The sequence below is a fragment of the Musca domestica genome, unplaced genomic scaffold (genome assembly GCF_030504385.1).
Source record: "Musca domestica strain aabys unplaced genomic scaffold, Musca_domestica.polishedcontigs.V.1.1 7, whole genome shotgun sequence".
NCBI classification, from domain to species: domain Eukaryota; kingdom Metazoa; phylum Arthropoda; class Insecta; order Diptera; family Muscidae; genus Musca; species Musca domestica.
The window spans coordinates 21,255,796-21,281,628 of record NW_026712383.1 but is presented as its reverse complement, the minus strand read 5'-3'; the positions used below and the strand labels follow the sequence as shown (position 1 = coordinate 21,281,628).

General features: G+C 32.4%; 1 protein-coding gene across 5 annotated transcripts in view; it reads right to left on the bottom strand.

Annotated features, from left to right (window-relative positions):
- Window positions 1–25,833, bottom strand: part of LOC101894352 (protein outspread) — a 363,760-nt gene that overhangs the window by 180,001 nt on the left and 157,926 nt on the right. For 4 of the 5 annotated variants that reach the window (XM_059130108.1, XM_059130110.1, XM_059130109.1 and 1 more), the window contains one exon: window positions 5,510–5,533. The exons of the other annotated variant lie outside the window; for it this stretch is intronic. In XM_059130108.1, the coding sequence (XP_058986091.1) occupies window positions 5,510–5,533 (24 nt within the window). The remainder of the gene's footprint in view (window positions 1–5,509; window positions 5,534–25,833) is intronic. 5 annotated transcript variants of the gene reach the window in all.

Below are 25,833 nucleotides of genomic sequence, written 5' to 3'. Positions count from 1 at the left end.
GGAATTGTTTCAAGTTTGGTATTTGAAGTTCGTAATAGATACTGCAGCCTATGACAGAAAATTGTCTGTGCAGGTCAACGTCTTCTTACAGCCCCAATATAACGGTACCTTCATATATTCGGTATTTTGATAATTTTAGCAACATTATTCACCGATTTTTTTTTTTTTGTAAGTTTCGCGTTGGAATATTCTAATGGTTTATGACAAAAGTTGCCTATGCAGGTCCTCGCCGTTGTATAGACCCTAATATAACGGCTACATTTGTTATTTTTAAGAGATTTTAACGGATTTTATTTTTTTTTTTAATTGCCGAAATTGTTCCAAATGGAGGATCGGCCCGGCAAAGATCGACACGGCCCAACTTAATGCTTTCTTAATTTTTATAATTAATCGAGACCATCGAGACCATAGAAGTTAATTTTTTAGGATTTTTTTTAAGAACTGCTGGGATATTTCTAGCCCCAGGATTTTAAGACTATTTTGTAAAGGTTATAAACGTGGATTCGTTAGACAATTTCTTCAATGTTTTCGATGGACCTTAAGTGGATGGACCTTAAAAGTGGATTTGATTGGTATATTTTTCGAGCATTTTCAATACCTAGATTTTTTAAGAAAAAATTTAGCATGGACCCTCACGTCAGTAATCCTGGATTTTTTTAAGAATATTCTTACAGGGACCCTCAAGTCTATAATCGTGTTTTTTTAAGAACGTTCTTACAAGGACCCTCAAGGCTATAATTGGGGATTTTTAAGAGTATTTTTGAAGGACCATCAAGGCAAGACACGCTGATATTGTACGAATATTTGTTCCAGGATTATCAGGAGCGGTATACACCTGTAATTTTTCAGAATATTTCGTCAGAGATCATTAGAGCGTTAATTTGGATTCTTATAATATTTGTTAGGACCTTAGAAAAATTTAATTTTTAGGAATATTTTTAAAGAACCCTCACGCCTATAAAGGTAGCGTTTTTTAAGAAGACCTTTTGGAACCTAAAGTCTATAATCGAGGATTTTTAATAATTTTTCTCAATGACCTTAAAGACCATAAAAATGTATTTATTAAAGATTATTTTTTTAAGTATATCAGGGTAATCGGATGAAACATAAATACAGAAGCTATGGTTACATCTAAACCGATTTTCACCAAAATTTGAAGCACTTGCTTTTAGGCTGAATTCCGTCTGAAATGTCAAGACTCAATTCATTTGGGCTGAAATTAGCCATTTGGCTAAATCTGATATCGGATAAAGATATATATGGGAGGTACAACCAAGTCTGATCCGATCTCAATAAAATTTGATAGAGGTATTTTTGGGCTGTATCTGATATCTGGTACCAAATATCAAGTGCATATCAGGCTTAGGAGCTATAGCTATATCTGAACCAATTTCCACCAAATTTTATGTACTTCCTTCTAGACTGAATTCGGTTGGATGTGCAAAAATTCAGGTCATTTGGACTGATATTGGTCATTTGGTGCACAATTAATCCGAAATCGGTTAAAGATATATATGGGAGCTAGATCTAAATTTCAACCGATTCTCACCAATTTCAACAGGGTTCGTCCTTAGGCCAAGCAAATGATTTGTGGAAAATTTTATCTCAATCGGACAATAAATGCGATTTGCATTTTGTTAAAAAAAATACATGGACAGACGAACTGACATCCATAAATGGGCTCAGAAAATGATTCTATGAAAATCCTCAAAAGTAACTATGGGTCTATCTCTGACAGACGGACTGACATCCATAAATTGGCTCAGAAAGTCATTCTATGAAATTCCTCAAAAGTAACTATGGGTCTATCTCGCTTCCTTCTTCATGTTACCAACAAATGCACAAAGACATAATACCCTTACCACAATTGCAGAAAATACCCCATTGTTGACTCGCTGGATGGTTTACGTTTCCAAACAAGATAATCCTCGTTTTGGTTCCTGCAAGATTGTCGTCAATTATCAACGGATTCCATGGAATCTTTATCCGAAAATTTACCAATGTGTTGATGAGAGGAAGGGAGGGCGGTTGATAAACTTGTCCCCCTGAATTTAGGTTACTTTGCAATGTAAACTTCTAAACGCCGATACACGTACGTTTAAATTTTAGCTCTAATTTCATAATCTGATCGATTTACCCTGCAATTATTTAGGTTCTTGTATAGTGTAATTTTGCAGAATATTTTTCACATATTTTTTTATTTTTTTTTTTTATTTTTACTACTTTCATAATCTGCTGGTTTTTCCATGCTATTATTTTGGTTGTTGCACAATGTAATTTTCCAGAAAATTTTTTCAAATATTTTTGATATTTTTCAAATATTTTTCACGACCATAAATATAAATGTTTTCAAAATATTTTCAAGAGCATAAACTTTGATTTTTTCAATATTGAACAGAGTTTGGCTTGCTTGTTTGGGATACCATAGTATTTTGTTGTTGCAAAATCGTCAGGCGAAATCCCATTATTGTTGTTTTTATAAAAACAACGTTTGTTTATGAGTGGAGAACGATGGTAATGTTTACCAGGGGTAAGGCAGGGAATACCTAGGTTTCGGAAAGAGCCACCAATCCTCATCAGTTCCCTTGTTTCTTGTCTGGGATATTCTCCCCAGAAGTTATTTAAAAAAATAACTTCTATGACAAAAAACATTTTTTACCCAAGTGACGAGATCGTAAGCTCAATAGAAGAGGAACAAAAGAATTACAGAAAACTAAAATTCTTTTGGAAAATCTTCTAAATCTTACAACCGCACTTATAAACATTTACATCTTTCTCCACTTTGTTATGCTTTCGTTCAACCTGAACGAAGTAACATAACCATGTAAGTTTGTTTTGTCTGTTACAACAAAAACCCCTTCGTCGACCGTGCCTGTGTCTATTAATAGAACAGAGTTTGGCTTGCTTGTTTGGGATACCATAGTATTTTGTTGTTGCAAAATCGTCAGGCGAAATCCCATTATTGTTGTTTTTATAAAAACAACGTTTGTTTATGAGTGGAGAACGATGGTAATGTTTACCAGGGGTAAGGCAGGGAATACCTAGGTTTCGGAAAGAGCCACCAATCCTCATCAGTTCCCTTGTTTCTTGTCTGGGATATTCTCCCCAGAAGTTATTTAAAAAATAACTTCTATGACAAAAAACATTTTTTACCCAAGTGACGAGATCGTAAGCTCAATAGAAGAGGAACAAAAGAATTACAGAAAACTAAAATTCTTTTGGAAAATCTTCTAAATCTTACAACCGCACTTATAAACATTTACATCTTTCTCCACTTTGTTATGCTTTCGTTCAACCTGAACGAAGTAACATAACCATGTAAGTTTGTTTTGTCTGTTACAACAAAAACCCCTTCGTCGACCGTGCCTGTGTCTATTAATAGAACAGAGTTTGGCTTGCTTGTTTGGGATACCATAGTATTTTGTTGTTGCAAAATCGTCAGGCGAAATCCCATTATTGTTGTTTTTATAAAAACAACGTTTGTTTATGAGTGGAGAACGATGGTAATGTTTACCAGGGGTAAGGCAGGGAATACCTAGGTTTCGGAAAGAGCCACCAATCCTCATCAGTTCCCTTGTTTCTTGTCTGGGATATTCTCCCCAGAAGTTATTTAAAAAAATAACTTCTATGACAAAAAACATTTTTTACCCAAGTGACGAGATCGTAAGCTCAATAGAAGAGGAACAAAAGAATTACAGAAAACTAAAATTCTTTTGGAAAATCTTCTAAATCTTACAACCGCACTTATAAACATTTACATCTTTCTCCACTTTGTTATGCTTTCGTTCAACCTGAACGAACAGACAAAACAAACTTACATGGTTATGTTACTTCGTTCAGGTTGAACGAAAGCATAACAAAGTGGAGAAAGATGTAAATGTTTATAAGTGCGGTTGTAAGATTTAGAAGATTTTCCAAAAGAATTTTAGTTTTCTGTAATTCTTTTGTTCCTCTTCTATTGAGCTTACGATCTCGTCACTTGGGTAAAAAATGTTTTTTGTCATAGAAGTTATTTTTTTAAATAACTTCTGGGGAGAATATCCCAGACAAGAAACAAGGGAACTGATGAGGATTGGTGGCTCTTTCCGAAACCTAGGTATTCCCTGCCTTACCCCTGGTAAACATTACCATCGTTCTCCACTCATAAACAAACGTTGTTTTTATAAAAACAACAATAATGGGATTTCGCCTGACGATTTTGCAACAACAAAATACTATGGTATCCCAAACAAGCAAGCCAAACTCTGTTCTATTAATAGACACAGGCACGGTCGACGAAGGGGTTTTTGTTGTAACAGACAAAACAAACTTACATGGTTATGTTACTTCGTTCAGGTTGAACGAAAGCATAACAAAGTGGAGAAAGATGTAAATGTTTATAAGTGCGGTTGTAAGATTTAGAAGATTTTCCAAAAGAATTTTAGTTTTCTGTAATTCTTTTGTTCCTCTTCTATTGAGCTTACGATCTCGTCACTTGGGTAAAAAATGTTTTTTGTCATAGAAGTTATTTTTTTAAATAACTTCTGGGGAGAATATCCCAGACAAGAAACAAGGGAACTGATGAGGATTGGTGGCTCTTTCCGAAACCTAGGTATTCCCTGCCTTACCCCTGGTAAACATTACCATCGTTCTCCACTCATAAACAAACGTTGTTTTTATAAAAACAACAATAATGGGATTTCGCCTGACGATTTTGCAACAACAAAATACTATGGTATCCCAAACAAGCAAGCCAAACTCTGTTCTATTAATAGACACAGGCACGGTCGACGAAGGGGTTTTTGTTGTAACAGACAAAACAAACTTACATGGTTATGTTACTTCGTTCAGGTTGAACGAAAGCATAACAAAGTGGAGAAAGATGTAAATGTTTATAAGTGCGGTTGTAAGATTTAGAAGATTTTCCAAAAGAATTTTAGTTTTCTGTAATTCTTTTGTTCCTCTTCTATTGAGCTTACGATCTCGTCACTTGGGTAAAAAATGTTTTTTGTCATAGAAGTTATTTTTTTAAATAACTTCTGGGGAGAATATCCCAGACAAGAAACAAGGGAACTGATGAGGATTGGTGGCTCTTTCCGAAACCTAGGTATTCCCTGCCTTACCCCTGGTAAACATTACCATCGTTCTCCACTCATAAACAAACGTTGTTTTTATAAAAACAACAATAATGGGATTTCGCCTGACGGTTTTTTCAATATTTTTTAAAAACGGCCTGTGGGCAGCTCTTCATAGTTTGGTTGGTTAGATTCTATTATAAGGGAATATTCGGCCCTTCTTCAATTCCACAACACTCGCTTTTGAACTTTCACATTATCTTGTGAAAGTTCAAATGTTTTTTTGACACACTTGGTTATCAATTTAAAGTTATTAAACAAAAATATAAAAACTAAAGCCCAATAGCTACAAAAATAACAATAATAACTACAACAAATAAAAAAATATATATTAACAACTACAACTAGTCGTTGTCATCACATCATTCATCAGCATCAGAGCTACTGCTACTTACGGGTTTGATTATCACCAGAGGCGGCTGTTCATAAAAATTGTTTTTAGTTTGTGAAAGCATGTAAAGTTAAAGGTTAGAAAAGACAAAAAAACAGATCGGAGGAGAAAGACAAACAGATAGAAGAAATAGAGAAAGAGAGATAAAATAAAAAAAAAATTATTATTGTTTTATATTCCAAAAATTGCAGGTTAATCAAAAGAGCGAGAGAGTGTCATGTCAAAAAAATTATGTAATGTGAACTTTGTGTGAACTTTTTACACCAAATATGACACTAATGGCAAAAACCAAAAATAAAAAAATTTAAAAACACGCAACTTTTTAACAAATTAATTAAATTTGCGAAGCTCATTTGACACTGTTTCCCTTCATTGAGCAGCAGTAGCAGCTAAAAATAAAAATGCAAAGCCAAGCAAAGCAAAGCTGAAAAACGCCAGCAATTTTGATTAAAAGATGACATTTAGCTGACATTAATGCGATGAGAGGGCAAATAACATGGTCACAATATACAACGAAAAATACAGCAATAACAAAAAAATAGAAAAACAAAAAACTAAAACAAAGTTAAGTCATTTAACCCAATACGTAATATGTTTATCGTCTTTTTTGGCTGAACTTAAAGGAAATTGTAGCTACTACTAATACCACTTTGAACACTAACGACGGCATTACTTTAGCTTAAAAAAAAAAAAAAAACAAAAAACAAAAGTGGGCAAACACAAAAAAACGGAGAAGACACACAAATGAGGAAAAAAATAAGCTGTGATGATAAATTGGAAAATGTCATAAAAGTCACGATTTATTTAAGGTTCAAACGACGTAACAACAATAAGAGTGAATTTTCATGCAATAGGAAGGGGATTTGTAACAATTTTTGTGTGTGGCGCTCAACGTGGGTTTTAACAAAAAAATATGTTTTTATAATTTTAAGCTTTAGTTTAGAAGGCCAATGTGAAATGAAAATATTTGGTGTATTTGTAAAAATTTATGAATGTGGCGCCCAACGTGGGTCTCAACGGCTAGACCAAAGGAAAAGTAGTTATTAGAGGACTATAAAAGAAGAAAAATATGAAATACTTATAGAAGATATTTAGTGAGTTTGAAACAAGTTGTGAATGTGGCGCCCAACGTGGGTATCAATGAAAAGAAACCAAAAAAATAATTTCTATTGGAAGGTCAATGTCACCTTTCCATAGAATATCTTTATAACTTTACCATATAAGAAAATTAATATATACAATATTCAACCCTTGTTGGAAAGTTCATAGGAGGCATTTACATTTTTTATAGAAGACCTTTAAGATCTCTTGAAGGACGAAAACTTATAATTTGGTAAATGTCATAAAAGTCACGATTTGTTTAAGGTTTAAAAGACGTAACAACAATGAGAGTGAATTTCCATGCAATAGGAAGGGGATTTGAAACAGTTTGTGTATGTGGCGCCCAACGTGGGTATCAACCACAATACCAAGGGAAACAAGATGTTATTAGAAAACTAAAAAAACCAATGTGAAATGAAGATATGTGGTGGATTTGTAACAATTAATGAATGTGGCGCCCAAAGTGGGTCTCAACGGCTAGACCAAAGGAAAAAGTAGTTCTTAGAGGACTATAAATGAAAAAAGAAAAATGTGAAATACTTCTAGAAGATATTTAGTGCATTTAAAACAATATGTGAATGTGGCGCCCAACGTGGGTATCAATGGCTTTACCAAGAGAAAAATGGTGTTATAAGGAGACAAAAATATATGAAAGAATATATGAAATAATCATAGAAGATTACTAAACAGAGCATAACACAAAGAATTTTTATTCATCAATAATAATCCCTCCAAATAATGGAATAACACAGAATTCGTAGAGAAAAAATGTCTCCCGATAGAAGGATAATGGTACCTTCTGGTAGAAAAAAAGAAGAATTTTACGATCTCTTGAAGGACGAAAACTGCGATGGAAAATGTCATAAAATTCACGATTTATTTAAGGTTTGAACGACGTAACAATGAGAGTGAATTTTCCTACAAAATAATGTGGTTTAGAAACCATTTGTGAATGTGGCGCCCAACGTGGGTCTAAATGCCTAAACCAAGGAAAATAAAGTGCTATAAGAAGACTAAAATAGAAGATAAATAAGATACACTTATAGAAGATACTTAGACAAATCAATTTGCGAATGTGGCGCCCAATGTGGGTATCAATGACTGGACATATATGAAATACTTATATATGATTTCTTCACAAAACATCACTGATATTCTTAATTGATGATCAATTTAAAAGAAAAACAGTACGGTATTCGTAGATATCTTCTGATTATAGGGTTAGAATATCTTGGGATAGAAAAGCAAAAAGAACTTCTATTGACAGGACAATAACATCTTTCAATAGAATATCTTTGTGGCTGTTAACGTTGTCTTCTCATCGGCTGAGGTAAACTTGGATGTACCTAGAGTCTCCATATGGACCCAGCAACCCCTATTAAATAAGAAGAGTAGAGTAGAAAATAATTCAACGATAAGATGAATATGGACTATAAACGGCCGAATGGATGGAGGTGTTCGGGAAGTCAAAGTATAGTTGTTCAGTTAATGATCTGGAATTGAACGTTTACCAGTCTCATATGCAAGAGGGTGAAAGACCTCGAGACTTGTGATACAATTCTCGTGGGTGATCGTCGGATGTTGGCAAGTAAAGAAGACCAAAAATAACAATTTTGTGTTCGACGTAACGTCAGTGTTCGGGATGTTGAAAATTTAAAGGTAATCGAAAACTTCAACTTCAAACTGACGAGTGGTAGATAATCAGGGTATATGATGTAGATGGTTGGGATGTTTAATGCCCAGGTCTTCGGAGGCGGGTTTGGTGAGGTGAACGAATGAAGTTGGAGTTTTAAATATTGTATAGTACTTGGTTTGTGATAAAGAGGTGATTTTGGAAATGTGTACGACAGTTGCACGAAAAGTTCTAAATAGTACTATATTTAGTACGATTTGGTATTGGGTGAAGAGCGTGAGAGTGAAGTGCTTGAAGTTTGAAATTGTGTAATAAGGTCGCTGTTTATGTGTTGCCTTGGCATATGGAGGTGGTTTTGGAGATATAAAATTCTGAAATTTAATATTGTGGTCTTTGTTGGCTTTGTGGAATTAATATATAGAAATGGTTTTGGAAATGTGTACTACAATTATACGAAAAATAATAAATGGTACAAAATTTGGCGTTGGATGAAGGAATAGAGCTGAAATCCTGAAATTTGATATAGATGTCACTGTTGGTGTGTGGAATTAATATTTTGAAGTGGTTTTAGAAATGTGTACTATGTGAATACTAAATGATACTATATTTGGTCTTGGTTGAAGAATAGAGATAATGTTCTGAAATTTGATATTAAGGACTCTGTTGATATCTGGAATTAATATGTTGAAGTGGTTTTGGAAATGGCGCACCATAATTGTGCGCAAAGTACTGAATGGTACTAAATTTGGCACTGGGGGAAGGAATAGAGTTAAAATCCTGGAATGTGATATAGATGTCGCTTTTGGTGTCTGTGGTTAGTATATAGAGATGGTTTTGGAAATGTGTACTATAATTCTAAAAAAAGTCCTAATTGATACTATATTTGGTCTTGGGTAAAGGAAGGGAGCTGAAATCCTGAAATTTGATATAGAAGCCACTGTTGGGGTCGGTGTTTCTTATATGAGAATTGTACTAAGTTGTATTTTAAATAGATGTATAGAGATGGAAACCCAAAATTAGATATTGAGGTCTCTGTTGAGATCTGGCTATACCAAAACGTGGACCTACATGGGCCATTTTCAATACCAAAAGTCCTGCAGACATAATAAACGTTTGAGTAAAATTTTATCAATCTATTTCATTTCGTTCGGAAGCTAGAGTGATTTCCACAGACGGACTGATATCGCTAAATAGACATAGAGTTTTACGCTGATCAAGAATATATATATACTTTGTGGGGTCTAAAATGTATATCTCGAGGTCGAGGGTATAAAAAAACATACGAAAAGTTTCGACACAAAAGTTTCTTAAGAATTTTGATAATTCCCTTGAACCCAAAAATAAAGTTGTCTTCTAACAAAAGTCTTTCTCATTGAAGTACTTTCAGGTGTTGCCATAGAAGATGTTTCAGATTTCTCTCTTCATTTAAGGTTTCTACGACGGTTGGTAAACTTCTAAGCAATATGAAGTGATTTTGGGAACGACTAGTGAGTGTGGCGCCCAACATGATCTTAGTAACTAGACCAAAGGCCAAATAAAGCAAAGCTTTTCATAAGGTATCAACAGGTTTAAGCAATTAAATAATCCTTCAGAAAACCCAACTAATACAATCTTCTTGAAAAGAACAATATATTATTTTTAGAAATCTCTTAGGCATGAAAATTCTGCAGAAATTCGAGAAGAATGCCATAAAAAGGTTTTAAAATGTACAAATTTTCTTTCCATTGAGGGTTTTTTTTAATTTTGCCATAGAAAACGACCTATTGGTAGACACGATTTATTTAATTTATTTAGACGAATTACCAACAATTCACTGTTATAAGAAGATTTGGAATCATTTGTGAATATGGCGCCCAACGAGGGCCTCTATAGACAAAAGACCAACAAATATAGCTTGTACAAGGAAACAAACACCGTTTTTTCATAAAATATTAATAAAAATAAATTTTCATTACATATCAAAATATAAATAATAATGAGTATAAAAATTGAACCATTTGAGAATGTGGCGCCCAACGTGGGTATCTATAATTAAACACGAAACGAAAACAGGTATTTTGTAAGAGAAAATAAAATACGTTTTTAATAAAATACCATCATAAGTGAGTAATTTTATAATACCTCTGGAACCACAACTATTGTAGTCTCTATCCAGAAAAAAATAAACTATTCATAAAAATCGCCTCTTCATTAAAATTTTATTGAAAATCAAAAAGCATCTCATGTAACTTCTTAAAATTCACCAATTTCCTTACGCATTACCCTTAAATGACCAAAAATCGCCTTTTACATATCCCATCCAAACATCCAACCGATGACGTTAATTTGCCAAACTTAACGTGGCCACAAATCAATTTCCAAAATTGATGTCAAAAGTTTGCAAGCAAGGCAACCTTTAATTAAAGATAAATGCTATGAAAAATGAGTTTTCTTTAAACGGAGCATAACATCAATCAATTTGATTTTTTGGCTTTTTATGGGCATATAAAATATCCAAACCCTTGGATGGTGATTATGCTGATGGATTTGGCAAAACAAATTTAGGCCATAAACTGAAATGATCCCTACTCAAATTATTAACGATTAGGGGTAATTCCAATATATCTTCACACAAGTAGGGCAATCAAATAAATTGATACATCATCAGGGAGTCCCCCTCCCAGAGAGAAAAAGAAAGACCATCAACTCATCGTTAATAGATGCTTTACAGGGTGATGATGATCGTGGCTACCTTACAAAATTTCACCAGAGAATTACCGCGAACTTTTGGGGAGGGAAAACGATAATCGCCAGAATATTAAGAAACTTTTTTTTGGAAAGGGAGTTAAATCGTTTAAATTGAGGGGGAACCCAAGTTTCTTGTTTGTGGTTTCTAGAGTAAAAGGCCCTCCCAAAAAAATTTAAATTGTGGAAATTGAAATCAATGATAGTTTATTAAGAGTCCCACAAATTGGAGCTCTAAGGTGTGTTCAACGTCTTTTCTGGCAGAGGTCTTTGGGTCTTTTTGGATTATAATTATTATTCATTACCGAAGAAAAATAACTAAAAACAAGCAAGCAATGGTACCAAACAATTCATGTGATGCCCTACAATACTTTAATTATAGATGGCAAAAAAAGTTGTTCCGTTTCACACCCTTTACTTGCGATCATTTCCCCCCTCTTTGCTAAATTAGGTGCAGATTGAACCATAATTGTGACCCAAAACGTGATTAGAAAACAACATCAGACGTTCAGACGGACATAGCTAGATCGACTTAGTTCGGCGAGATGGGAAGATCGACATGTAACATCGTGGGTCTAGGACCAACATAGGACATAGCTAGATCGACTTAGTTCGGCGAGATGGTAAGATCGACATGTAACATCGTGGGTCTAGGACCAAATTTCGAGGATTTACAAACTTTTTTGCTCACATAGTGACCCAGAGCCATTCAAGAGTTTCCGGTTCTTGAAATTTTGTAGACAAAACTTGCAGATTTTTGATAGGATATTTAGGAGTCTGAAAATTTCCATCAAAATTTCCCTCTTTTATTTTTTCATTAACACATTCAATATTATTTTATTTAATTTTTTTTTTATTTGTTAAAGTTTATTTTTCTTACTAAAAAGTGAGGGTGTACAAGAAAGTGCGTTTGCCAAAAAAAAATTTCACCAGGGATAGGCTTTTTGTTGTCTAAAAAATATATTTACTTTATAACTTGTGCTGCCAATAATGAGCAATTTCCGTAGGTGTTACTAAACTTTCAAGTCATTATTGTCGTAGAGAAATGTAAGAAAAACAAACAACCAAATTAATTGGTAAACATAAAAGTGACAGTTTTGACATGAAGCATTAAGTGCTACAAGAGGGCTCGGTGTAACATTTTGTCGTATTTAAGCCTATGCCTTTGGGATAGAAATTTGTTAGAAAATTAATTGGGAGATTATATACTTCAGAAAAGCAAAAAGCATAGTAGAAGAGAAAAGAAAAGAAGAGAAGAAAGGTCTTATCTTTTATCTTATTCTCATGGAAGACCAAAAAGTCTTCAATTAGAAGAACAAATGGTCCTCTCATAGAAGATCAAAATGTCCCCTCATAGAAGATCATGAGTTCTTCTCATAGAAGACCAAGAGGTCTTCTCATGGAAAATCAAGAGATCTTCTCATAGAAGTACAAGAGGTCTTCTCATAGAAAACCAATAGGTCTTCTCATAATAGACTAAGATGCCTTCTCATAAGACAAACTGGTCTTCTTATAGAAGACCTAAAGGCATCTCATAAAAGATTTAAAGTCCTTTTCATAAAAGACCTAAAGACCTTCTCAAAGAAGACCTAAAGGCCTCCTCATAGAAGACCTAAAGGTCTTCTAATGAAACGTGTTCTCATAGAAGAAATAAAGGTCTTCTATCCAATGTTCTTCTCGTAGAAGGCCAAGAGGTCTTCTCATAGAAGACCAAAAGGTCTTCTCATAGAAGACCAAGAGGTCTTCTCATAGAAGACCAAGAGGTCTTCTCATAGAAGACCAAGAGGTCTTCTCATAGAAGACCAAGAGGTCTTCTCATAGAAGACCAAGAGGTCTTCTCATAGAAAACAAAGATGTCTTCTCAAAGAAAAGAAAGATGTGTTCTCATAGAGGACCCAGAGGTCTCTTAGACGGGACCGAAAAGTCTTCTCATAGAGGACCGAGAGGTTTTATCATAGAGGACCAACGGGTAATCACCGATATTTTCAATAGAACATTTGTTGTCGATAATATTTTCGATAGGAAATATTGTTATCAATAATATTTTTTACAGGGAGAAAATCTTGTTAGCGAAAAAAAAATTTTTAGAGAAAATCGACAATATTTTTTATAGAGAAAATCTTGTTATTGAAATATTTTCTATAGAGAAAATCTTGTTATCGAAAGAATTTTCTATACGGAATATTGACAATATTTTCTGTATAGAAAATATTTTTATCGACCCTAATTTCTGTGTAGAAAATCTTGTTACCGACAATCCTTTCTATAGGGAAAATCTTGTTATCAACAATATTTTCTGTAGAGAAAATCTTGTTATCGACAATATTTTCTGTATAGAAAATCTTCTTATCAACCATGTTTTCTATAGAGGAAATCTTGTTATCAACAATATTTTCTATTGAGGAAATCTTGTTATCGACAATATCTTCTATATAGAAAATCTTCTTATCGACGATATTTTCTGTATAGAAAATCTATAGAGAAAATCTTGTTATCGACAATATTTTTTTATAGAAAATCTTGTTATCGACAATATTTTCTATAGAGAAAATCTTGTTATCGACAATATTTTCTGTATAGAAAATCTGGTTATCGATAATACTTGCTTTGGAAAATCTAGTTATCGGCAATGGTTTCTATAGACAATCTGGTTATCGTAGATATTTTTTATAGAAAATTTTGTTATCGACAATATCTTCAATATATTCAATATGGAGGAAATCTTAACTTTTGCATATATAGTACTGAAAACAATGAAAAAAAAAAAAAATAGAAACGCTTATTATCAATAAAATTCATACGAAAATACATGCGTATCGTCGTCGCCTATGCCACAGGCTAATGACGGCAAATGTTGGTGGTGCCCCCTCCATCATCAACGACGGTCAGCACCAGTTTTTGATGACGATATCAATGATTATGATTATTGTGTCCGGTATGGGAGTTTATTTATTTGTCCATACATTTATTTTCCTCAACGTTTTTTTATTTTTTTTAAGTTTTCTGTTTTTGTTTTCTCTAGATTCACTCTCGAATTTGCAATGAAAAATGAAAGTGGCTGTTCAACTTGTTGAAATGGCCGACTACTTTGGCTGTGGCTGGCTGTGGACCAAACGACTGACACATATCATTTTTTTTTTGCGTTCAAGTGATATACGAGTATATTTTCATCATCAACATTTCTTCATCAAGGAATTTTTATGATACAATTAAGATGGGGATAAGAGGAAAATATAAAAAGAAAAGACAAAAAAAGACCACCACCACCACCTTACTCAACAACTTTAACAATGTTCACATCAAAATGAAAGAAAGAGTTCATATATCATTTTTATTGAAGCTGCGCGAAATGTGCTGGCTGGCGTATATTTCCGATTAAACGGGGTGGGAACAATAACTGGAAATGAAGAATTTCTTTTGTACGAGTTTTTTTTTTTTTTTTTTTTTGTTTTTTGAAATTACAAGTGTGCCTCGGAGTTAAAGGCTATTGGTGTGCAATCATTAAAATTTAAGGAGTTTGTAATTGCAAAAGGAATGCGTAATTTGTTGTGTCTGTTTTTTTCTCAATGAGATTGACACAGCTTAGCACGAAAATGAAAGTCAAGAGTAATTGTTAATTTCCAAAAAAATGTTGTCGATAACAAAATTTGCTATAGAATATATCGACAAGATTATTGATTACAATACTTTCTATGGAAAATATGATCGATTTCAGTTTTTTTTACAGAAAAATTGTCAATTACAAGATTTCTGATACAAAATAAAGACGATATAAAGATTTTCTATCGGATATATTGCCGATAAGAATTTTTTCTATAGCAAATATTATATATAACAGGATTTTCTATGGAAAATATTGTCGAAAACAAGATAATCTTCAAAAAATTAAATTTGTAAACAAGATTTTCTCTGCAAAAAATATTGTCGATAACAAGACTTTTTCTATAGAAAATATGGTTGATAACAATATTTTCTCTATAGAAAATATAACAAGATTTTCTCAGTAGAAAATATAACAAGATTTTCTCTGTAGAAAACATTACCGATAATAATACTTTCAAAAGAGAACAATACCGATAATAAAACATTCTATAGAAAACATTACCGACAACGAGATTTTATAAAGGAAATATTACCGATAACAATTTTTTAAGGAAAGCATTGCCGATAGCAAGACTCTCTATAGAAAACATTATCTATAACAAGATTTTCTATATAGAAAATATTGTCGATAACTAGATTTTCTCTATAGAAAATATTGTCGATAACAAGATTTTCTCTTTAAAAAATATTGGCGATAACAAGATTTTCTCTTTAGAAAATATTGGTGATAACAAGATTTTCTCTATAGAAACTAATGTCGATAACAGGATTTTCTCTATAGAAACTAATGTCGATAGCAAAATTTTCCCTATAGAAACTTATGTCGATAACAAGATTTTCTCTATAGAAAATATTGTCGATAACAAGATTTTCTCTATAGAAAATATTGCCGATAACAAGATTTTCACTATTGAAAATAATGCCGATAACAGGAATTTCTCTATAGAAAATATTGTCGATAACAGGAAATTCTCTATAGAAAATATTGTCGATAACAGGAATTTCTCTATAGAGAATATTGTCGATAACAGGAATTTCTCTATAGAAAATATTGTCGATAACAGGAATTTCTCTATAAAAAATATTGTCGATAACAATATTTTCTCTATAGAAAATATTGTCGATAACAATATTTTCTCTATAGAAAATATTGTTGATAACAATATTTTCTCTATAGAAAATATTGTCGATAACAATATTTTCTCTATAGAAAATATTGTCGATAACAATATTTTCTCTATAGAAAATATTGTCGATAACAATATTTTCTCTATAGAAAATATTGTCGATAACAAGATTTTCTCTATAGAAAATATTGTCGATAACAAGATTTTCTCTATAGAAAATATTGTCTGTAGCAAAATTTTCTCTATAGAAAATATTGTCAGTAGCAAAATTTTCTCTATAGAAAATATTGTCGATAACAAGATTTTCTCTATAGAAAATATTGTCGATAACAAGATTTTCTCTATAGAAACTATTTTTGATAACAAGATTTTCTCTATAGAAACTATTGTCGATAACAAGATTTTCTCTATAGAAACTATTGTCGATAACAAGATTTTTTCTATAGAAAATATAGTTGTTAGGAAGAATTTTGAGGAAAAATGTAATAACTTAATTTTATTACTCCGAAATTTATAGCGTTAAATTTGACTCTACGTTATGGAGCCCCTTAAGTCCCATTTGTGTACTAATTATCCACTAAAGAGTAATTATAGAATTACGTAGCGTAAATTACATTACGCAGCTATGTAGAACAGAAAACAAAATCACAATTACAGCATAAATTTCCAAAATTGCCAATATAAAGAAAAACAAGAAGAAGAAAGTAGCGATAGAACCCCCTACCACCTCCACCATGCTCTTGAGTTCACGTTTCACAGAAAAGTGAATTACAACCTGAAGCATGAAAAATCGACAACAAAAACAAAGACATTCAACAACTAAAAGATTCTTGTTAAAACCGACAACAGCAAAATTTCGCTTTCGATTGTTGGTTTGCTTGTTACATGGACGTGGAGTTAAGGCGCCGACGTAGAGAGATAACAGCCAGCCACAGTGCGCACCGAGCCAGTTGAACAGGCAACTCAACTAACGACCACCACCATCCGCCGTTGGTGGGTAAGGTCTGTTGCCGCCAAAATAAAAAAAACTGAACACTGGCAACTGAAAAACCAAAACTCAAAATGTAGTCAGTTGAAAATAAAAGCGTAAAACCGTGAAAACCATGACCTACTATTTGGGGTGGATGAATGACGAACGGAAGGACGGACAGACAGAAAGACAGACAAATAGAGAACCAGAAACAAAACAAATGGAAGTCTGGTGTTTTGTTTGTTGGGATAATTTGCCTGCTAATTTTTTAGCATGGTTGGCTGTTGCTGCTTTTGCCCTTTTCGCCCACCCGCCGCATTCTTCTTCTTTCAACATTTCGTTGATATAAAAGGCGAGAAGAAAACAAGTCAAATAAATAATTCGCATATATTTCTTTTTTGTTTTTTTGCATTGCCTTATAAACAAAAATGTAAAACAACACCAATGATATCGGTGATTATTTGCCAGCCAGCCATGGTCCATAAAATATGACCAACAGCAATTCTTAAATTAAAGATTCACACGCTTATTATGATGATGATGTTGTTCGGTGGTGTTGCATTCCTCTTGCGATGAGGAAGAAAAGAAAGAAAGTTCATCTCAATCGCCAAAAAATTTTAAACTGACAAATTTATCAAAAATGCCAGGCGAAAGAAGTTTCAACAATGTTAAGATAATGAACTCAAATGTAGCATCAAGTTTCCTACTGGCCACTGGCGGTGGGCAATGGGCGACAGCGAACAAATCACACCTTTCGGTGGAAGTGGACTTCGGTATATGCTTTTTTGGCAACAGGTTTATATCACTCCAGTATTTATGTGGAAATAAAAACGAAGGTGATTTTCAGATGGTAGTTAACAGAAAGTGACCCACCACAGAAAATCGATTGGCAACAGGTCGCTACTTTTTTTCTGAAAGTTGTAGTTGCTGTTGCTATGGTAAGGTGGATTCTTTTCTCCATTGATGAATGAACTGGAAAAAGGGAGGAAATATATACAATAATTATCCTATTACGAAGCGAAAGTGAATTTATGAATCATTGAAGAAATTGGAAACCCGGGAAGCAGAAGACAAATCACAACACATATTTTATGGAAAAAAGGTCAGTTAAGAGGATTTGCATCCAAAAGATATGAAACACAACAATATTAAAGTCAATAGAGAAAATTTTGTTATCGACAATATTTTCTGTGTAGAAAATCTTGTTATCGACAATATTTCCTATAGAGAAAATCTTGTTATCGAAAATACTTTCAATAGAGAAAATCTTGTTATCGAAAATATTTTCTGTATAGAAAATCTTGTTATGTACAATATTTTCTATAGAGAAAATATTGTTATCGACACTATTTTCTATAGAGAAAATATTGTTATCGACACTATTTGCTATAGAGAAAATATTGTTATCGACACTATTTGCTATAGAGAAAATATTGTTATCGACACTATTTTCTATAGAGAAAATATTGTTATCGACACTATTTTCTATAGAGAAAATATTGTTATCGACACTATTTTCTATAGAGAAAATCTTGTTATCGACACTATTTTCTATAGAGAAAATAATGTTATCGACACTATTTTCTATAGAGAAAATATTGTTATCGACACTATTTTCTATAGAGAAAACATTGTTATCGACACTATTTTCTATAGAGAAAACATTGTTTTCGACACTATTTTCTATAGAGAAAATATTGTTATCGACACTATTTTCTATAGAGAAAATCTTGTTATCGACGCTATTTTCTATAGAGAAAATATTGTTATCGACAATATTTTCTATAGAGAGAAAATATTGTTATCGACAATATTTTCCATAGAGAAAATATTGTTATCGACAATATTTTCCATAGAGAAAATATTGTTATCGACAATATTTTCTATAGAGAAAATCTTGTTATCGACAATATTTTCTATAGAGAAAATGTGGTTATCGACAATATTTTCTATAGAGAAAATATGGTTATCGACAATATTTTTTATAGAGAAAATGTGGTTATCGACAATATTTTCTATAGAGAACATCTTGTTATCGATAATATTTTCTATAGAGAAACTATTGTTTTCGATAATATTTTCTATAGAGAAACTATTGTTTTCGACAATATTTTCTATAGAGAAACTATTGTTTTCGACAATATTTTCTATAGAGAAACTATTGTTTTCGACAATATTTTCTATAGAGAAACTATTGTTTTCGACAATATTTTCTATAGAGAAAATATTGTTATCGACAATATTTTCTATAGAGAAAATATTGTTATCCACAATATTTTCTATAGAGAAATTATTGTTATCCACAATATTTTCTATAGAGAAATTATTGTTATCAACGATATTTTCTAGAGAGAAAATATTGTTATCGACAATATTTTCTATAGAGAAAATATTGTTATCGACAATATTTTCTATAGAGAAAATATTGTTATCGACAATATTTTCTATAGAGAAAATATTGTTATCGACAATATTTTCTATAGAGAAAATATTGTTATCGACAATATTTTCTATAGAGAAAATATTGCTATCGACAATATTTTCTATAGAGAAAATATTGTTATCGCCAATATTTTCTATAGAGAAAATATTGTTATCGACAATATTTTCTATAGAGAAAATATTGTTATCGACAATATTTTCTATAGAGAAAAAATTGTTATCGACAATATTTTCTATAGAGAAAATATTGTTATCGACAATATTCTCTATAGAGAAAATATTGTTATCGACAATATTCTCTATAGAGAAAATATTGTTATCGACAATATTTTCTATAGAGAAAATATTGTTATTGACAATATTTTCTATAGAGAAAATATTTCTATCGACAATATTTTCTATAGAGAAAATATTTCTATCGACAATATTTTCTATAGAGAAAATATTTCTATCGACAATATTTTCTATAGAGAAAATATTTCTATTGACAATATTTTCTCTATAGAAAATAATGTTATCGACAATATTGTTATAATATTGTTATCAATATTGTTATAACATTTTCTATAGAGAAAATATTGTTATAGAGATAACATTGTTATCGACACTATTTTCTGTAGAGATAATATTGTTATCGACAATATTTTCTATAGAGAAAATATTGTTATCAAAAATATTTTCTATAGAGAAAATCTTGTTATCGACGTTATTTTCTATAGAGAAAATTTTGTTATCGACAATATTTTCCATGGAGAAAATCTTGTTATCGACAATATTTTCCATGGAGAAATTATCGAAAATATTTTTTTTTTAAAAATATGTTTTTATCGAAAATATTTTCTATAAAAAATATATTTTTATCGAAATCTTGTTATCGTAATATTTTCTGTAAAAAGTCATGTTATTGGTAATATTTTTTATAGAAAATCTAGAAATATTATCGATAGAAAATCTTATTATCGATAAAAATCTTGTTATCGGTAATATTATCGATAGAAAATCTCGTTATCGGTAATATTATCGATAGAAAATCTCGTTATCGGTAATAGGTTTTATAGAAAATCTTGTAATCGGTAATTTTTTTTCTATAGAACATAATTTTATCGATAAAATTAATTTTGGAAAATATTGTACTGTGTAAAACTTTCTATAAAAAAGTTATATTCTATAAAATTTTCTACAGAAAATCTTATTATCGATAAAATGTTCTATAGAAAATCATGTTATCGGTCATATTTTCTATAAAAAGCCGTATAATCGATAACATTTTTGTCGAAAATCTTATTATCGATAAAATTTTCTATCGAAAATCTTATTATCGTTAAAATTTTTTCTATAGAAAATGTTGTTATCGGCAATATTTACTACAAAAAATCTTGTTATCGATAACATATTCATTACATTTTTTCCAAACAAATTCTTGAAAAATTCAAACCCTTTTACCATATCTATACCTAGTCGTGAGCTCATTATGCCTTATATTATTTGTAAACTCATTATCCCTGCTATTTTTTAATTAAAATAAAATCCTGTAAATGACATTAAATGCAATCTCCTGCTCTCACAGCTATAACGACACTTTGTCATTATTTCCCAGGCTTTATTTGCAAAAATCAGCTAAAATAACAACAACGAGAACAATGATTCAAGTACCAGCAGCAACAGCAGCTAAAGGCTCCGCATCACATCATCAGTTCCATCGGCATCATCATTCACCTCGTTGTCAATGAAAGGGAAACCAGCATTACGAAAGTTCATCGCAAGGAGCTAAGATTGTTGCATGACACATCACTTCACTGCCGCCGATTCAGGTCCAATTGAAATATTCACAGTCACCAGGCAGCGACGACGGACGCGGCGGTGAAGTGGCTGGGCTTCCACAAAAAGCCGCTCATATTAAAAAGGAATAAATAAATAAATTAATCTAAAGCCCACACTGGGGGTAAAAGAAGAGAAGTCAATGGAGATCGAAAGAAAAAAATAAAACGCTGCAAGTGTGGCAGCAACAGCATAAGCGGCATCGATATTGACGCTCGTACAACATGGGACAATCACACGCTTTGCGATATGGCAACCTGGCAAGGACAGACAACTTCGAGAGCAAATTGAACCAGCCAGCTGAAAAAACAGACACACACACACAACACAGACGGTCGATTTGAACCCAGTCCGCGGAAAAAATGAGTTACAATACTGAGAAGTTAACGAACCAAGTGGACGACCTAAGACAACAACAAAGGCCTCCAATCAGCAAACAACCTTTACCGCTGTTTAACTTTCCATTTCATGAAGCAGGACCAGTAGTAGTTGTGGCGGCGGGGGTCTCCAATACCAAAGGGTTCCCGAAAATACCAAAAAAACGAAGACGAAAGGGAAATAGGCCACAAAACAGCAGTGAAATTCATTACATTACCATTAATAGCAATCAGCCAAAAACAACAAACAACCAAACAGCCAGCCAAGGAGTCTGGCAGCCAGCCAGGCAGTCAGTCAGTCGACATATGCAAGTGGTGAGTAAGCCCCACCAAAATGTTTCAAACAAAACACAACCAAATAACCAGCCATTCATATGAACCACCACCATTCATTTTAGTGGCCCAGGTTCGGTTCTTTGGGTCTTTTCATTCACATGAGCGAACTCGGCTTCAACTTGGCGGCTAGTATCCCCAAAAACAATACAAAATCGATAAGAAAAAGCTGGCTGGCTGGCTGATCATACCGCAAGTCTGGTGCAGTGAGAAACGAACTACATGCAACCAGCATCATTTAGCAGTAATGGTTCGGTCATATGTATCCGTGCACTTGCCACTCCACTTGGTCTCCTCCACAGACACACACACACACTCATACTCAAACACACGTGTGGTGACAATGTCTCAGCTATATTACCACCGATCATGTACCATAGGATCTCCTTTAAATCGAGGGGTTCGATTATGCTTCGATACTGAAGTTTTAATTTCGCTGTGCCACACAGACAATCATGCTGGGTTTCTGGTTAACAATTTAACATCAATTGCAGCGACATATATAAATGATGTGGAGTTTGGAGGGGTTGTGTTCCAGCACATCCCCCCCCCCCCCTTCCCACTGCATGATGTAAAAGCAACGAATATTGTAATGGACATATCCCAACCATCATTCGCTTTCATTTGGTTAGGCTGGGAACGCATGGCATGGCATGGGCGAATGGTATGTTGACGGTTCGGCATTGTTTTGAGTAAAACAGATGCCTATTCTTCAACTTGGACGTCGGCATGCTCATCAAATTTGTGGGAAAATATTTCAAAATTTTTGGTGGTGAATGTTTTCAACCAATATGGAGACAATGGAACGAAATATTAAAAAAAAATGTTATCGAAAAAATGTTCATCAGTTATCGATTGATAATTAGATTTTCAATATTTTCGTATCTGAATTTTATTTATCGGCATGATTATCCACCGGAAAACCTTGCAGTCGTCAATAATTTCTAGAGAAATTTGCTATCGACAATATTTTCTATAGAAATCTATTGTTATCGACAATATTTTCTATAGAAATCTATTGTTATCGACAATATTTTCTATAGAAATCTATTGTTATCGACAATATTTTCTATAGAAATCTATTGTTATCGACAATATTTTCTATAGAAATATATTGTTATCGACAATATTTTCTACAGAAATATATTGTTATCGACAATATTTTCTATAGAAATATATTGTTATCGACAATATTTTCTATAGCAATATATTGTTATCGACAATATTTTCTATAGCAATATATTGTTATCGACAATATTTTCTATAGAAATATATTGTTATCGACAATATTTTCTATAGAAATATATTGTTATCGACAATATTTTCTATAGAAATATATTGTTATCGACAATATTTTCTATAAAAATATATTGTTATCGACAATATTTTCTATAGAAATATATTGTTATCGACAATATTTTCTATAGAAATATATTGTTATCGACAATATTTTCTATAGAAATATATTATTGTCGACAATATTTTCTATAGAAATATATTATTGTCGACAATATTTTCTACAGAAATATTTTGTTATTCTATAGTATTTTCTATAGAAATATATTGTTATCGACAATATTTTCTATAGAAATATATTGTTATCGACAATATTTTCTATAGAAATATATTGTTATCGACGCAATTTTCTATAGAAAATCTTGTTATCGACGCAATTTTTTATAGAAAATCTTGTTATCGACACAATTTTCTATAGAAAATCTTGTTATCGACAGAATTTTCTATAGGAAATCTTGTTATCGATAATATTTTCAATAGAAAATTCTGCTATCGACAATATTTTCTATAGAAAATCCTGCTATGGACAATATTTACTATAGAGAATCTTGTTATCGAAACAATTGTTTATAAAAAATCTTGTTATCGACACAACTTTCTATAGAAAATGTTATTATCGACACAGTTTTCTAAAGAAAATTTCTTTATCGTCACAATTTCCTATAGAAAATCTTGTTACCAACAATATTTTTCATAGAAAATCTTGTTAACGACAATATTTTCCATAGAAAATCTTGTTATGTTATATTTTCTATATAGAAAATCTTGTCATCGGTAATATTTTCTATATAGAAAATCTTGTTATCGACAATATTTTCTATAGAAAATCTTGTAATCAACAATATTTCCTATATAGGAAATCCTGTTATCGACAATATTTCCTATAGAAACTCCTGTTATCGGTAATATTTTTGTAGAAAATCCTGTTTCCCATAATTTTAGCATCACCTAACGTCAAAGGCTTGCACCTGTCTACGCTCTCCTGTTGTAAGTCTCCACTCCATTTCCTACTGCCACTCGTGGCTCGTCGTACTTTCAAATCATATGGCACAGCAGCAAAAGCCGCAGTACTTACAGGTGCTTTTTCCCTTGTCGAAGGCTTTTTGGTTATGGCCACAACGATGACGATGGCGGTGCCAAGCTGCACGTACTGCTTCTTGCTATTGCGCACTTGATTTCACTTTCATTTTCAAGGTTCAGTGGCTGGCTGCTGGTTGGTTGACAGAAACCAGCCGAAAATATACCACATATTACCTTTTTTGGTCAAATCGATGCGAATCTTTGGAGGTTAACGACAGAAAAAGACTTTTACTTTTTCGTAAATGATTTTGACAAATGAAATGAAAATTAATTGCCAAGTATTCGATAAGATCTGTTTCAGGCAGCCATATGTGGCAAGCTGTTTTTTTTTTTTCTTAATTTCAATAATACTTTGGAAATATTTTTTTTTAAAGTTAACCTCTTATCTTTTACAGAAGAGTTCGAAGGCCATATTGTTTGGGATTTTTTCACACGCTCCTTAACAATTTTTCAATAAAATCCTAAATGAAATTGAGCTATGTCACAAAGATAACCTCCTCCATGGCTTGGGTTATACCAACAAGGTATTTCGATTTTATTTTTTGAGACTTCTTTAAGACCTGGCTGAAAGGCTGGGGGGGGGATGTTGTGGGCATCTCCCTTCCAACGAAAAGGGAAATGCCTCATAAATATTAAATTACCCAAGTAACAAAAACGAAAAAACGGAGCTGTAACAAAACATTTAACGACTTAACGTCCGTGAAGAAATCTCCCAAAACTATTGCCATGGATGGCTGACTGACTGCCTGGCATGCAACTACAATGCAATGACTGTCAGCTAATCGGTGTTGCCATTATGAGCCAATAACAAGCTGCTGACAATTTCACTGTTGCAAGAGTTATGGCTCTTTGGAGGTTCGTCGCGATGCTGAGCTTTGGTTTTTCGCCGTTGCTGTTTTTTTTGCTGTTATTTTCAAACTAACACAGCTGCCGTAGCTGCCGCGATCTCAACTCTGATGCTCTTGTCATGATGCCCTTGTGTGTCAAATCAATCATTAAATGTCAACGCTTTGGGACATAATTTTTAACAGTAATTTATCATAAGCCGAAAGTTGGTTGCGTTTCTGTGGAAATTGACGATCGGCCGCCGTTGGAAAAAAAATTCAACTTGAAAATGTTTAAACGAAAGTTGGAACGGCATGATTTTTTTGGCAAGATTTAAACGTTTCTTGGTTGGAAATAAAAAATATGCGAGGAAAACATGATAATTGTCCATAAATACACTTTCATTTTCAGAGAAAAAAAAAAAAAAAACAAGACAATGAGAGCTTGTCAACGTGATTGACATTTTTCTAAACGATAATAATGCAGAGAGAGAAAAAGTTCAACATTGGCCTAGGAATGTTTATGAGCACCAATAAATTTTGGAAAATGTAACCGATAACAGGATTTTCTGAAGTTAATAATACCGATAACCAAATTTTCTGTGAAAAATATTGTCGACAACAAGAAATAACTTTCGATAACAAGATTTTCTTTGGAAAATATCAAAAAAAAGATTTTCAATAGAAAATATTAACAAGACTTTCGATGGAATTTATTGTCAATAACAGTATTTTCGATAAGTATTATTGTCGATATAAAAAATATTGTCGATAACAGGATTTTCTACACCAAATATTGTAGATAACATGATTTTCTATGGAAAATATTGTCGATAACGTTTTCTATCAAAAATTTCGTCGACAACCAGATTTTCTATATAGCAAATATTGTCGATAACCAGATTTTCTATAGAGACTATTATCGATAACAAGATTTTCTGTATAGAAAATATTGTCGATAACAAGATTTTCTGTACAGAAAATATTGTCGATAACAAGA